Below are 15,463 nucleotides of genomic sequence, written 5' to 3' on the forward strand. Positions count from 1 at the left end.
CTGAGCAGAGGAGATGGATTAGATGATCTCCAATGGCCCCTGACAACCTGAACTATTCTCTGATTCTGCCATCTCCTGAGATACTATCCAGACTGAGCCCTCCTACGATCCTAATGAGCCAAATTGCAAGAAAACATAAAAAAAAGGCAAAAAGAAAAATCACTCTCCAGTGACTCTGCCATCAGTGAACACTAATGCTTTTACTGCCACACTGGACAATTGCCTTTATTGACCAAGTGACTCATTCTTTTAATGAGTTATTCTTCAAGGTTTAAATTTTAATAATTTAAGAAAAAAAAAATTCACTGTGTATTCCTCTTCTACCTCGCAGCAGTCTTCCTACACAAAGGAAGCAGTTAGCTTTGAAGCAAATTTAGCTGACCTATATATGCCAATCTTTTATGCTTTGCTTAATCTGAATTATTTTCAACATGCACGTCTCTCGTCTGTGACTCAGGGACTCTGTGCCATACACAGTTGTTCAAAAAATACTCTAAACATACCTCATGTAGGCAAAGTATGGACTTCAGAGAAAAATTACACAGGCTTATGTAAGTAAAGACTGTTGCATCAGGCACCAATTCAAAAGAACAGAATATGATCTTCAGTCATCCCCTACTGCCTGAGAACTTATGCAAGAAAACTGTGATATTTACATTTTCTGTAAAATTTCTAGGTTGAAAAAGAAAACTATTCAATAAAAAAAATATAGTTTTCCTTCAAATTTTGTTGCTTCCTTTTCATAAAATTGCAAATGTCGTTGGGAAAAAAAGTAATTTAATACTATTCCAATATTAGTATTTAGTTTCATCACAAGGATGAAATCCCAGAAAGATCATAATATCCACATTTTGGATTCTCTCATGATTTCCAAATGCAAAATGACAGCAAAATGCCTTGGATGTGGTTAACAGGAAAGGCCCATATTTGTACATGGCCTAACTACAAAGGGTTTTGTGATTCACAGAAACCCTTTGCTCTGTGCCCTTGAATCGATGCTTAAAACCTGAGAGAAAAACTTTTTCTCTAGGAAAAAAAGGAAAATCTGTCAACTATGAACCAGGCAGACCAATGTGCTGCTAAAATCCTGAATTAACAGAGGGGGAAAAATCTTTTTTATTAGCTGTCTTCATTTTTATGCTTGGAAAGAAAACAAATGAAAATTCCAAAGTAAAATGGTAAATTGTCCCAAGTCAGCATCTAAAAATGTCATTGACATCTTTTTTAGCAAAAGCATCTAGCTACTGTTTTTATTGTCTTAGATGTGGTACAGATTGTACATGGTGCAGATTATACACTGGGGAACAGTTATCAAGGATGTGTCATAAAACATGGAAAAATTCAAATCAAAAAGTAAAAATGTGAGTGAAAATGGAAGCTTACACAATCTTAACTCTAAGCAGTCATTGCAAGACATTTGTCACAGTAAATGTTCTGCTAGAGAACAGTGTAAGCCACAGGCAACTGGGGACCTGATTTTCAGACAAGAATTCCAGACTGCATCATGCATATAAATGCTAGAAAAGGAACACTGTTAAGTGATCAATGCATCAAAAATACTCCATTTGAAAAGCTTTCATAACTGAATGGACTTGTTTGGTAGGGCTGGGTGGGGAAGGTAATTTATTGTAGCATTTGGACAGATAGGATTTGCACTCACAACAGACAGCAACACATTTTAGATGAGAAAGTATGTGAGACATTTGATTTCCCTTTGGTTTTGCCATCCTCCCTCAACTCTTAGAAATTTCCTTGGGATCCTTATCACTCCTCATTGCACTGTACTGCTCTTTCATTCCAAAAGACAAATAATTATCTGATTCTCTTTTGGAAAAAAAAACCAGAACAGGAAAACTCTACATTATGAATTGTGTACTTTTTTTTTGGAAAAACTGAAGAAACCCCATAGAAAGTCTATGTCAGTAATGAAGATGCCTGCTAGCAAAAGCATGCTTCTCAGGTGTTTAAAGAGGTTCAAAGTTAATACAACTAATATTATTATATGAATATTATGTTAGTCTTAATATTATCTACTATTAATTGTAATTAATGTAATTTGGATGCCAGAACTGTGGCTATACTTTGGTATAGCTTGTTTCACTTTCATCAATGGACCTGGCTTTGTTATCTAACTGCATCCACCACAGGAGTGGTGTTTTGTGTGCTCCTATTTCCACACTGGTTGTACACTCTAAGATAGATCTGCCTAACTGGGGCCAACATTTCATTTAAAGGTAGATTTTGTATCAAGACACCTACAAATAAACATAACCTGACTTTAAGAAGTTTGACTCCTGAGATAAACAATGGTTGAAAGGCCTCAGTACTTTCAAGAATGACCCCTTTAAACTGCACCAAGGAAGTTTGTAATAAAAAAGGAGAAAACTAGACACTGCAATACTTGACTTTGGATAGGAAGAGATAACCTTGAACTGAAAATAAACACTTGTTCTTTTGTATCTCAAGAAAGGGGCATTCATGGTCCTACTGTGGAAGTGCTTAACACCTAGTCACCTTCATGGTGAACTTCCTATGGCATTAAGGCACGGAGCATAAATGGAAATTATGATAGACTGCTTTGATTTTCTGGGCATAGATAAGCACTGAGACAGTCACCTGTGAGAAGAGGCAACTGTTTACTTACTTATTTAAATTATTTTAATACAGCTAAACATTTAGAGCCTTAACTTGTCCCTGTCCTGTCTTGTAAGGCAGAGATTTGACTCCACTGCCCCTGGACCATCCTTTCCAGCCTGCTCCTCCAGCAGCAGGCAACTCAAAGCAGTCTCCCCGGCTGTACTTTTTTCTGTTAAACCTCATTATCAGTCAGAATAACTCACCAAATGCCACAACTTACTATTTCATTCCATCTGCAGATGTACTTGGTAATCATTTTATATTTCCTTCCAGGTAACCAATAAAGCTGATGAACAGCATTATGCCAAGAAGAGATTCCTGTGAGTTCCCACTAGAAGTAACCCTTGAGATGAATACTCCCCAGCTATAATCACTTTTCAAGATGTTTCTCTTATCCCATTTTTAATCCATTTGGTTACTCTGGACTACACTGATTTTACTCACTGTTATTTCATTTTGGTTTTAACCACCGTGTCAACAAGACTAAATAAATGTCATAAAGTAATCCAAGTGTATTAATGTCAGCACAGCTATCTCTGTCAATTTCATTTCTGATCTTGGAAAAAAGCAGTATCAAGTATGTTTGACAAGATCTATTATCCATAAAAACTTGCTGGCTGGCATTTGGCATGATGTCATCTCTTCAGATTTGTTGGAGATATTTAATCTCAGCATTTCAATGATTATCCTTGACCTATAGTTACCTGGATCATCTTATTTAACCTTTAAAAATTCTGGCACAACATTTGCTTTTTCCAGTTCACTGAAACTCTCCTCAGTATGCCTAGATTTGTTAAAAAGCAACAATAATGGTTTAGACAGTTCAACTCTATTAATACTCTCCTGTGCAAGGCTTCTGATCTGACAGAAAATTAAGGAGGAAATATATAGTTACTGAATTTCACTTCTAGCTTCAAGTTTACAAGAGCTGAACTCCTACTAGAATCACCTGCCAGCATTTTCATAATGAACTGTAGAGCCTCCTTCAGCATCTTTGCTACAATGCTTCAAAGGATCTCAAGTGTTCCTGTACTTCCTGCATCTCCTGTTCGCAGATGCAAAATATATGAAATAGTATAGGGACATTTTGTCTTTTTTTTTTTTTTTTTTTCTCCTTTGTTATTCCTCTCTTCCTCCCATCATTTGCCTAGATTTTATGGAAAAGCCTGGAAGTTGTACATTATCAGATTTTTTTCAGATACTTGAAAAAAAAGAATTGAACTTTTGTGTGGTATTGTAAGCAACATTCATGGCTGTGTCTGATAAAATTTTTAGAAGCTTTGGGTTCAGCTAATGTTAACAAATAATCAGTGTAATAACCCTGCTTTTGGCAAACTCCTTAAACTGTAGGGGTTTGAACTCAGACTGTATTTAAACACTAGCCCTTTAAATCTGGCCTGCATTATTTCTGAAGCTGTGGAGTAAATATCTTTCATTTGCTGTTGTGTCTTCTGGCATTTAGAGTCACCGGTGGAAAGCCAAAATGCTGAATAACAGTTTCTGTCTTATTGCCTTACTTCATCTGAAAATACAGATATAAAAACCTTTTGGAAAAAAATGATGACAGCAGTAAAAAAGGTTCAAACCTAATGTAAGAAGCTTTTTAACAGATTCATCACTGGTTACAGTTCTAGTTTGCTGAATGGAATTCCTAACAAACCGCCAGGTGTATCTACTACATCCATATCTAGCACTTAGATTTTCACCATGCTCAGATTGAAGCATAATGGAATATTTCTTCAAATATTTAACCTCAATTTCCACTCGGTGTATAAAATACACAGAACAATGGAAATATGATGTTTTTGTGTATGTCTTCAGTATGTGTGGATCAAATAATAAAAATTTTTGACCCTCTAGATAAGAATGTAAGAGCAGTACAACTTGCCATTAACATAGCAATTTGCATGTTAAGTTCTCTGTAAAATGGCAAAAGTGAGTGCTTGCTTGTGGGAGATGTTACCTAGAGTAACTTTTCCCTCACATTTGGCTGATCCCATCATTCTTGATTGACTTGTAAAGCCTCCTGAATCACTACACAACACTAACTCACCTCCTGATGTATCAAGAGGGATAAAAAAGGCTGGGTTTTTTCCACATCAGGAAATGCTACTGCATTAATACACCGTTATGCAGAATTTCCTACAACCCAAACATAACAATGTAAAGTAACTCCAGGATTCTTTATTTTTGATTACATCCATTGGTGCATTGCTATAATGTCTAAGAGCTCTTAGTGCTGTACACAATGGCTTGTTTTTCAAAGTAAAGTTTGTCTGGACGAAATTTTAGTTTTGTTACTTCCTCTTTTTCTTTCATCTGTTTGCACACCAGATGTAGACAACTTTTTATAAGCTCCATTATTAGAGAGTGCGAGACAACAGCTAACACAGTCCAACTATGGAAAGTCCCAAAGAACTGTTTCAAAAAACCAAATCATGCAGAAGTACAATAAACCTTCTTCATTTAAATGGAGATTCTTTGCATAGGGATACAGTTTCCTGGGATTGAAATAGTCTTGCAAATGGAAGAAACAAGTCAAAATAATGCATCTAATGAGTACCAGTTATAGTGACCAAGGGAAGCAGGCTAAGGCAGTACCTTCTACCTGCTGGGACTCTGGTTCTTGGTACAAGCCATCTCTTGGGTCTTGAGGGCTTATTCTAAAACTGGCTTCAAATCTTCTGACAGGATGACATCTATTTTCCACAGATTTGTTTGTCTGTTTGCTTCAGCATGTGAAACACGAAATATTTTTAGTCAATTCTACTTTTACCAACACAAAACAGAGGGTCAGTACCAAGTAAAATGTTGGTGATGCTGGTTACAAATCCTTTGTCAATGTTTCTCAGCTCCCCTATGATCTCTACAGTAAGAGAATGTTTTCCATTAGCTAAGAGACTTTCTACTTCTTGCAGTCAAAGAATGGAAAGAAGACTACATATATAAAATAAACACAAAATATAACTTTCTTTTTTTTTAAGATTTTGAAGCCCTGTGGTATTTTCCTATATGAAAACAGCTAGAGGTGGAAGTGGTATGGAGACAGAGCCATGATGACACTGGTGCAGCTCAGTTTGCATACATAATTACCCGAAGAATGGTCTGAAACATCAGAAACTTGCACCCAAATTTCTCTTTAGAGCCCACATAAACCCACTTTCAAGTATTTAAGAAAAAAAATATACAAGACACATGTGCTTTTTGCCTGTGCTGCCAAAAATTACTTTGGCTGACATGATATCACTACCAAAGCATTTGTTAACATAATGTTATTTACTTCTTGTTTTGCCAAACTGCAGTATTTTGTACCTCTGCATGTTTGCACTTTTATTGTATTCTAGACCACGATTTCAAAGAAACAGGGGTTTGTGCAAGAAATATTTAGTCTATCAGTCTGAAAGACTCAAGGCAACATCCCTAGAGCAACATCATGCAAAAAGGCAATTTCCCCATTTCATTTATGACCAGAAGTTATGAAGAAAGACCAAGAATTTACCCGATTCCTGGAGATAGCGATACACCAAGAAATTCACTTCGTCACTGGTTATGCTCATCTTAGCCCAACCTCACTATGATGAGGTTTACGAGAAGTGTGATCCACGCTCTGTTCAGAGGGAGAGAAAAGAACAGGTTTTGTTTTATCTTAATTTACTATGAAATGTGTTATCAAAACAGAGGTGGGAATTGTTAAGGTATTTAAAGATATCATACAGTTATTAGAGCTGTAACATCCCCATGTGAGGCATCCATTAAGTAATGGGAATCAAGTACTCAGGCTGTACTGCACCTCCAGGTACAATTCAGAAGTAGCATTTAACATACATGAGAGAGTCAGAGGGAGCATTTTAAATATTGGAAGACTTTTCTAATGTCAACTCCTTTACTTGTGTGGCTTTCCTACATGTTCATTGGAGACTCCTCTTTACTGTGTGAGAGTTTTCAGAATTGCTGGCAATTACAGTCATATATAACACACCAAATTATAATATTTCTGCAGCTCTGAATTTGTAATCCAGCTTTTTGTCCAGTTGTTAATCCACTGAAGACAGATTCTTTCCTTACAAAACTGTGTAATACAATGAATGGGGCCGGAGGGGAAGAGAAAGAGAGAGAATACCATATATACCTTGAGCCAACAAGGAAGACAAATATCCTTGCATTATATAAGGCTGTAATATTATAATGTCTCTGTTCATTTATGTTGAGCAAGAATTAAACTCCAATTTTTCATTTAAGTAATTGCAACCTTGAGGATGACGATTTTACATTACTATTTTGGGCATATACTCTGGTAATAAAAACACGGGGTTTAGATGATGAATTTGTTTTGAACGTTTTCCATTAAATCTTGATGATTCACTCCTGTTTGGGAATCTGACTTGAGCAGTTTGGTTTTAAAAGACCTAAGTACTCCTCAGACATAAACTCTGCAGCTGTGTCCGCCACACCATACCTGTGAGTGAGTGATCACACACAGCTTTGGCACGCGCGGCTCTCACCGCGCGCTACAAGTGCAAGACCGTAGGCGTGTGCCAGGTGTTTTGGTTTCCCGTTTGTCTCTTCTTGGCAAGTGGAAAGGTCGGCTTTGTTCATCGAAAACCTCCTCAGTAATTCCTGCTGCCTAAAGCAGCACCTGCTACTGCAGGCGATGGTGATCGACCGACGCTTCCCCCGCTGATGGTTTAAACCAGCAGGTCACTCATGACTGTAACAGATGTCTCTGCATATTTATGTAAATGGAGGTCTTTGGAACCCTGGTAAGCCTCTTATTATCCCGGGCTGTATTTCATCAATAGCTTGGATGCTGGTTTTTCTTACGAAACCATAGTTGCTAATTTGGCAGACATCTTCCTCAATACTTGAATCTTAATTGTTACAGTTTACATTTCATGGAGAACAAGAAGAAACAAAGTACTGAAAATCATTCAGTCTCCGTAAGGAAAATTTCATCTCCTTTGGAAAGGATGAATGCTTTCTGCTAAGATTCTGGCTGAGGACAGCTCAGCTGTATCCAACATCCATTCCTGTCACACATGCCACGTATTGCCCTGGGAAGCCACTCAGTCTCTTTTCTCATCAATCCTTCATCTGTAAAATGGGCTCAAACTTCTCTGCCACACGATTAGGAGACTGGAAGCACAGGTAGTGGTTAGGACTGAAGTTACCAAAGCTGGCAACTTCATGCAGTGAAAGCACCACTTCCAGTATAACTTTATACACACTTCTTCCAGATAAACAGGCTTGGACCTGAATAATTAATAACCTCCTGTACCCTTTTTGCATAACCATTGCTGTACAATGAAGAACAGGACAGACATTCACAGCAACAGTTAAGGCCATTTTCACATCTCAGAGTGCTAAAAATACATCTGCATCGTTGCTATGGCCATGATAGTAATAAATCAAGATAATTTGATCGCTGTGGGTTGAAAAAAAAAAAAACACCCCACTTTTAAAAGCATTTTAAAAATAGCTGCTTCAGAGTTCGGTGGTAGGAAAGTTGGTAAAGATGAAACCGCTTACAAAAATTCAGTTTCAGCAATGACGTACTCTGTGGTAAGATGAACTTTATTAAAAAAAAAATCAAAACCTTCAAATGCCATTTCTGGCTTCATCCTGACAATTTTAGATATTAACATGGTATTTCCCACATACAGAGGGTTGCTTTGGGAAAGGGGAGGCAAGGGAAAGGAAGAATGCTGGGTTTTGTTTGTTTTTCTAAAGATGATTTTTCTTAAATTAATTAAAATCAGAGAAAATCAGTGTGATTGCAAAATAGTCTCCCAGCTCCAGAAAAAAACCCTCTACAGCAACTACCTTTGTATCAGAATCCCAAGTACACCCAGTAATAGTTGAATTTACAATGCATTTTCTCTGAAGTCAATCAACAGGAATACTTTGACACATGTGACAGATCATATCTTTATACACACATTGTTACCATGCCACAAATAACCAGATGATCTCCACTCACATATTTAAGGTTTCTTCTCTCCCACAGATGTCAGGGTAACAATCAGAAACACAACTGTAAAGCTTTTACCCATCCAAAGCAAGACACAGATTTTGCCTTTTACCCAGAGAAATCTATTAATTAGAAATCTGGCTGACCACACTCAATTTCATTAATGCTCTTTTTAATTCCCTTCTTCTCTGCAAATCAACAGTACAAATAAAACTAGCTAAAAAAGACATGTTGGGGAGGAGAGGAAAATCCTTATGTTTTGTGTATCTCCAAGACTAACTCATAAGGAACAAACAACTAGCCTCTCCCTCAATATATTTTTTAAATGTAGAAATGTAAACTTCTGTAGCAAATCACAGAAACTTTCAGTCACCACTGTGATTGATTTATTTCTGCTAATTGATGGCCTCCTTTTGTTACTGACAACTGGTATTACCTAGATTAATTGTTTTTTAAAAGAAATGAAGTGCAGTTTATAAGCAATACTGATGTGCCTTTGGAGACATTTCACATTTAAACCAGCAATAACATCTTAATTCTTCAAAATGTCAAGAGGATTAACAAAAAGCATTCAAACGTGTTTGAACCTTCTTTACTTGAAACACTTTCTCCTGCAGCCAATTACACATAATGGGAAGTTCTATTTACTTCAACATCTAAAAATTTGGCTTGTGATCCTGTAGGTATTTAAGAATGCCCCAAAATGTGACCTGAGCCAATTAACACTTCCCAAAGCATAATGCATGCAAAACATACAAACCCTATCAGCGGATGGATGGGTTGTCAAGAACGTTCAAAATTAAATGTAGCAGGAATGCTTCCCATATAGGGTTTAAAATCTGGGATATTACCTCAAACACCACCATTGTGTTTCTAGGGCTGCTTGTCTTTTGCTGAACCAAAAGGTTCACCTGGTACAGAGCTGACTCCAGTGGAGCTGGAACTGCAGCACGCCTCCCTCTGCCTGTGCTCGGGCAGCCAGGCCAGCCTGCTTCCAGAGTAACCACAGCACCTGACCCGGCTCTGAGCACCCCCCACCACTGCTCCCAAATTAAACCTTCCTGGAGCACTGGGAATCCTGCTAATGGGCCACACAAGTGGCTGGAGAAGGCAGCCTCATGTATAGCCATGGTTCAGCACAGTGATAGCCAGGGCAGCTTAGAATTGTTTATTCACATCCCATCATCCCCTTACTCAAAAGGATTGCTCTTCCTTTGCCAGGCATATTTTAGCACTGTTGCCATAAATAAGGGAGATCTGGCTGAAGAATGAAGGGAAAATGATCTTTTCAACTTTGAAATAGCCTCTGAAGACTCAACTCCTCTGCCTCTTTTCCAAGTGATGGTCACTGGGTCCCCCAGGGCCATGTCCTGCCCTCCAGGCCAACCCCGGGGCGGTGGACAGCCAAGGTTATTCTGGGAAATGAATTTACATTTGCTACTTGAACCAGCATGCCATCCATAGAGACTGGGAATTACCAGTCAACCTTCCCCTCAGGAAGGCAGAAACAGGTCAGACATTTAGGGAAAACACCTAAACTAAAACCTAAACCTGAAACTTAAATAGGAACTTGGGCACTTCCCATTTGTGCACCCAGCCCTGCTAACAGAAATTTATCAGATGGCTGGTCTGGCTCTCATCTTACACCTTCAAAAATTCTGCAAGCTCCAGTCTGCTTTAACTGAGTGCTGAGCAGTTGTCAACTTCTTGGGAGAGATTTCTTTTTGTGTCATTGTGGTAAAATAAACACTATCCCCTTCCTCCCCCATGCCCTCCTCACCTCCAAACCCCAGCTGAAACACTCAAATTTTCATTTATCTCCTTCAGAGACCAAAATGTCTTCTCACAACTGAAATTTTAATGATGACAACATTATCATTAAAATGATAGGGAGGTGTAAAGAGAAATTGTGTATTTGCTTTGGAGGAAAAAAGCCAAGAAGCAGAGGTTCCATAAAAATGAAAACATTCCAGAAAATTCAAACATTTAACGTTGTCCACTTGATGCCCTGCTGCATGGGAACCAGAGTTCACACACTCATGCTCCCATTTTCTCACCCAAGACAGATCTGTGCACCAAAGTGCATCTCTCAAGACCTAAGATAGTCCTCCCACCTCAGAGAAGGGAATGTGAATGTGAATGCAATTACTGAAACAGACTCTAGGAAGGCACCGTGGCAGCACAGCCAAATCAATGTGTTACTGTTTTGTATATGCTCCGTAGCTTAATGAAAAACATTTCCCAAAGCCAGAAGCCACTTCTCACAAAATGAGTCATTTAGGCAATCTCTGTGTTTTCTGTTGAAAAATACTTTCATCAGAAAGTTTCAATGAGCCCTATGCTTCTGTATTTCTGGGATGTGTCTTACTGTGGAGCCAGAACAGAGGCAGTAGCCAGCAGCTCTTCCCCAAAGGCCAACGAGCTCTGCTTGGCCCTCACCAATGCATTCCTCAGTCTTGGCTTTTATCACAGCTGCCTCTTCTCGTGGAGAAACTCCAGCATGCTGCTTTCTCAAAATGCCAAACCAAACTTCTGGGAGAGGAAAGGAGCAAACTCTGCTTCTTCTCCCCTCACAGTCTCTCCTGCCATTTTGTGAATCTAAAGAGCAAAACATCTTTTCTTCACGAGTATCCTGACAATGGAATTGAGACCATCACACTCCTTCTAATTACAAGATATAAAGCACAGAAGAATGATTCTTCCTAACTCCACTATCAGTGACCAAATTAACAGTGAACCCTGTTCAAAATGCAGCTTGAGCAAGCATGACTTTGTGATTCCTCCTTACAAGGCTTGATCAAGAGACCTTGCTTCAAAACCATCAACTGTAAATATAAACAGCTGCCCATTCTAGAGACCTTGCACTTAAGAAAGCAAATCAGGATGGGCTCCCAACAAGAGCTGCACAGTATCTCCCTGGCCTTTCTTAATGAGGACACAAACGTGTTAACTATCTTCACTCTGTAAATGATAACTACATGTCACTCAAACCATACAGTGACAAAAATGAGGTGATTCAAATATTTCAGATCTATTGTACCACACTTATTACAGATGCTCATACATGTCTTTGAATCAGTTATACTGTTAATATTTTGAAGCTTTATTTACAAGAGCAGTAGATATTTGTTATTTTGGGGAAAACAAAAGCTTAGATTCCCCAGAACAGAGTGATTTCCTTTGGGAATGGTTATTGAATTGTGCAGTACGCACTGTCTCACTTAGATGTCTCTCACTCATGTTTATAGCACATCAGTAAGGACAGGGACCTCAAAGGCAGAAAGCAATAGGCTTGTCAAAAATCCTGCACTGCCAAATGTTAAGCCTGGCTCTTATTTTGGTTTTAAGTCTATTTATTTACAGTGACCTTCTGTTGATTTTTAAAAGACCACACTAAACCAAAACAAACGCAGGGAGCCACAGCTCATTCCTGTCCTCACTGCTGCCTGTAAGATCACACTCAGATGAAAAGTTGCAACCACTAAATCTGTACCTGAGAGCTTCAGAAAAAGTTGGCATGGATATAATAAAACTCTACCTTGGGTCCTGACACATTAGGGTATCTCATTCTATTAGCCAGTGAGCTCAACCATATCAGTGTTCCAAATCTGGTGCCAATCAGAGAAAAAGGAGGAATACCTTCTACAGACATGTGCTAGTGATCAATTAACCTGCAATTCTGTCTTCAAGAGGTCACTCTTGATGGATTAAATGCTGTATGGGCAAACCTGGCAAAAATAAGGCTTGCATTTCAATAAAATCAAAATGTTGTTCAGGGAGAAGGTTGATTTACTATGCAACATCTAAAAAGAGTTGTCTTTGAACAGATTAATCTTTTTTTGAATAGTAACTGTTCCTACTGTATTTCTTTTTTTAAAAATCTGCAATGAATTATCAAAATGCTTGTCCTGTCCAGGAAAAAATGTTAACAAAATAACACATCATCCAGTAAACTATCAAAAATAAAATTAAGGGGAAAAAGTATCACAAAGTTATTTATAAAAATCATTTGGCTGGTTAAACACTTTGGTGGACATAACTGCAGAAACTTTATTTCTGCATGAATACTACTTTTCAATAAATTATAAATTACTTTCAAACTGAAGAGCCATTTGGAACCAAATCCAAATCTATTTATTTAAAGAAAGGGCAACAAGAGATATTCCAACAATTTGTAAGTGCTATTCAAACATTTTTCAATTAATCAACAATTCCCACAGCAAAATAACTAATCATCAACAGAAGATAAGCCTTTAATCACCAAATTCCCAGCAAACTTTACTTCTTCTATCAAAAGGTTCTGAACAGTGCATCAGATCTTTCATAGTTATAATCCCTTAGTTTCATCAGGTTGTTTTTCAGTTCTCAGCTGGTTTGCTTAATTACATCAGCTTCCAGCATTTCAGTTCTAAGAGTTCAAGTGGATCTTTTCCAACTGCCTTTGCTGCAAAATGAAATGGGTTTTCCAGTATTGATTTTTCCTTTTTGTCTCCTTGCTAAGGGGAAAAAAAGGAAAAAAACCACAATCGCTCTTCCTAATTAGTGCAATTGTGTTTCACCTCTTTCATAACTTTGTTCTAAGATGAGGCACCTTCAATTTTTTTAAAAAACAGAAATGTTATTTACATGAGTATATTATATGGAAAGCTCTGGAAAGCCACAGAAAGACAAATGGGAAAGCAATGGTTGACAGTAGACCTAGAGCTTGCAAATGAAATGAAAATAATTGTTTTCAAATAATAAAAGAAGGAATTACAGAGGCTTGAGAAATCAAAACACATGATTGGATTTAGTCTGAGAACCAAGATACCTCATCAGTCTTGGAACAACTGAAGTCAATTGGGAATGCTGCCACTAAACAGAACCAAGGATTTTCTTCCTTACATGAGCACAAAATTGCAATTAGGACCAACCCAGGGACAATGGTATGTGTCCACTCATTTCAAACCAATTAGGCCAAAATGCACAATTGTCTGATGGTGTAGTAACTGATGGTCTGTGTGCGTTTCCATGCATGTCATACAACAAAAATGTTCTTTAAATCTTACAAGTACTGCTACATGTTCAAAAACATTAAGGAAGATTGCAACTTTAAAGAGATGGCACAATTTCTCCAAAGATAACCCATTTTCTTTAATTTTGGTGAGAGGGCAAATATATTACCTCAAATTTAACTTTTCACTTAATGTACCTGAATTTTCAGTAAAACCTCGAAAAAACCAAAACATTAGCATTTAAATTTCTCATCTTTACTCCACATTCAGAGTTTTGAGGTGAAATGAATGTGATGGCATGAGTTCCTACCAGAAATGGCTGTACCTGATTCAGATGTGAGTAAAATAATACAGCTGAACTTTTAGAATGAACATTCCCCAAAAAGCTAGAACAAAGTGCAGTTTCTTTTGCAGCTGTCACTTAACAGTAAATACACACTAAAAGAAATGTGAAGTATCTTGAGTTCCAAGCTGGTCTGTAAGAATGGGCACTGGCAGGCATCAACTGTGATGAGACAGGCCATGGTCTAGTAGAGGAAACACTGGCTTTGAGGAGACACTGAGTTGCTGGGACACAAAAAGAGCTCCCAGAAACCTCCAAAAGGCTCAGCCACCTGCCATATGAGCAGTGGGGATTACCAGCCATGGCACCCATTTTAAATGAGACAGTTGCAGGGCAAGGAACAGAAGAGTGATGTGCCTGGAAGGATAAATGAGAGACAGTCTGAAGGATTTGTCCAAAAGACAGAATATCTGAATAAGGCTTTTTTGATTATTTCTGATTTTTATCTTTACTGCTAAAAATGGTACAACTGGTAGCTGGGGTCAAAATCCTGATTTCTCCAAACACATCTGAGTGCTCCACTGCAGAACTGGGCTGTCTTTATTGTGCACCTTATTTTTGAAGAGTGAGGTAAGGATAAAACATCCATGGGTGGTTTTTTACCATGTTCCTTACACAAACTGTTTCCTACACCACCCTGAGGGTAAATTCTCGTTACAAAACCCAGACCACCACCACCTCACTGGCTGCAGTAGTGTCAGTGCCCAGTGGTAGGTGCTTCCAGTACCCAACATGCTACAGACAGGTGCCTTGAGCACTGCCAGACCATGGACGTGGCACACAGAGGAGTGAGTGCAAAGGGCTTTGAGACTTGGTCCTGCACCTTGTCCCTTTGTCCCACAGCAGTGAGGCAACCCCACAGCTCTCCAGGCAAGTGGCAGCACAGACAAAGCACTGTCACCATGCAGGAGGGTCTGTTCATCCACATACCTGCAGGTTTGTGTGCTACATCCTCTACAGGACCCAGATACCCAGTAAAACCTGTTTCAATTCCATGCCTATATGAATTTCATCCTGGCTCAGTATCTTTCAGGACTAAGCCTGACTCAAGTACAGTTGAAGAGAAGCTAAGAGTGAAAACCATTCTGGTACTACTGTCTCATGACAACACTGCTAACTTGCATGATAAAGTTTTCTCTTGGACTTAGCAAAGCTCTATTGAGATGAACCACCACATATCTGTGCTAGGCTAACCAACCTACAGCTTTCTAGCCATGCAGGCTGGCCCCACACAGCTGCAGGTTCCTAGAAGTAAAGGACAGGAGAAGGACCAGTGTTGTCCATCACATGTAGGACGTGGAGATGGGCACATCCCTGACCTCACAATCTGGGATCTGCCCAGTAAGAGAGAGCCACCAAGGTCTAGAGAGCAGCAGGGAGCTGCAGCAGCTCAGCTAGCTCATGTCTGGATGGCCTCAGGCAAAGGGAATGTGCAGAGATGTCATTAAGGGGGTGTGTTTTTATTAGTTTCTGCTAATAAGCTCAGCAGATGTTACTGGAAAGAGTTTGATGTTATTTTTC

General features: G+C 38.7%; 1 protein-coding gene across 4 annotated transcripts in view; it reads right to left on the minus strand.

Moving 5' to 3' along the window:
- TBL1X (transducin beta like 1 X-linked) overlaps window positions 1–15,463 on the minus strand; it is a 196,054-nt gene that overhangs the window by 47,922 nt on the left and 132,669 nt on the right. For all 4 annotated transcript variants that reach the window (XM_071430567.1, XM_071430568.1, XM_071430569.1 and 1 more), the window contains one exon: window positions 6,137–6,244. In XM_071430567.1, the coding sequence (XP_071286668.1) occupies window positions 6,137–6,194 (58 nt within the window). In that variant the 5' untranslated portion in view covers window positions 6,195–6,244. The remainder of the gene's footprint in view (window positions 1–6,136; window positions 6,245–15,463) is intronic.

The sequence above is a fragment of the Agelaius tricolor genome, unplaced genomic scaffold (assembly GCF_023055355.1).
Source record: "Agelaius tricolor isolate 1412-34295 unplaced genomic scaffold, bAgeTri1.0.p SCAF_7, whole genome shotgun sequence".
NCBI lineage: Eukaryota > Metazoa > Chordata > Aves > Passeriformes > Icteridae > Agelaius > Agelaius tricolor.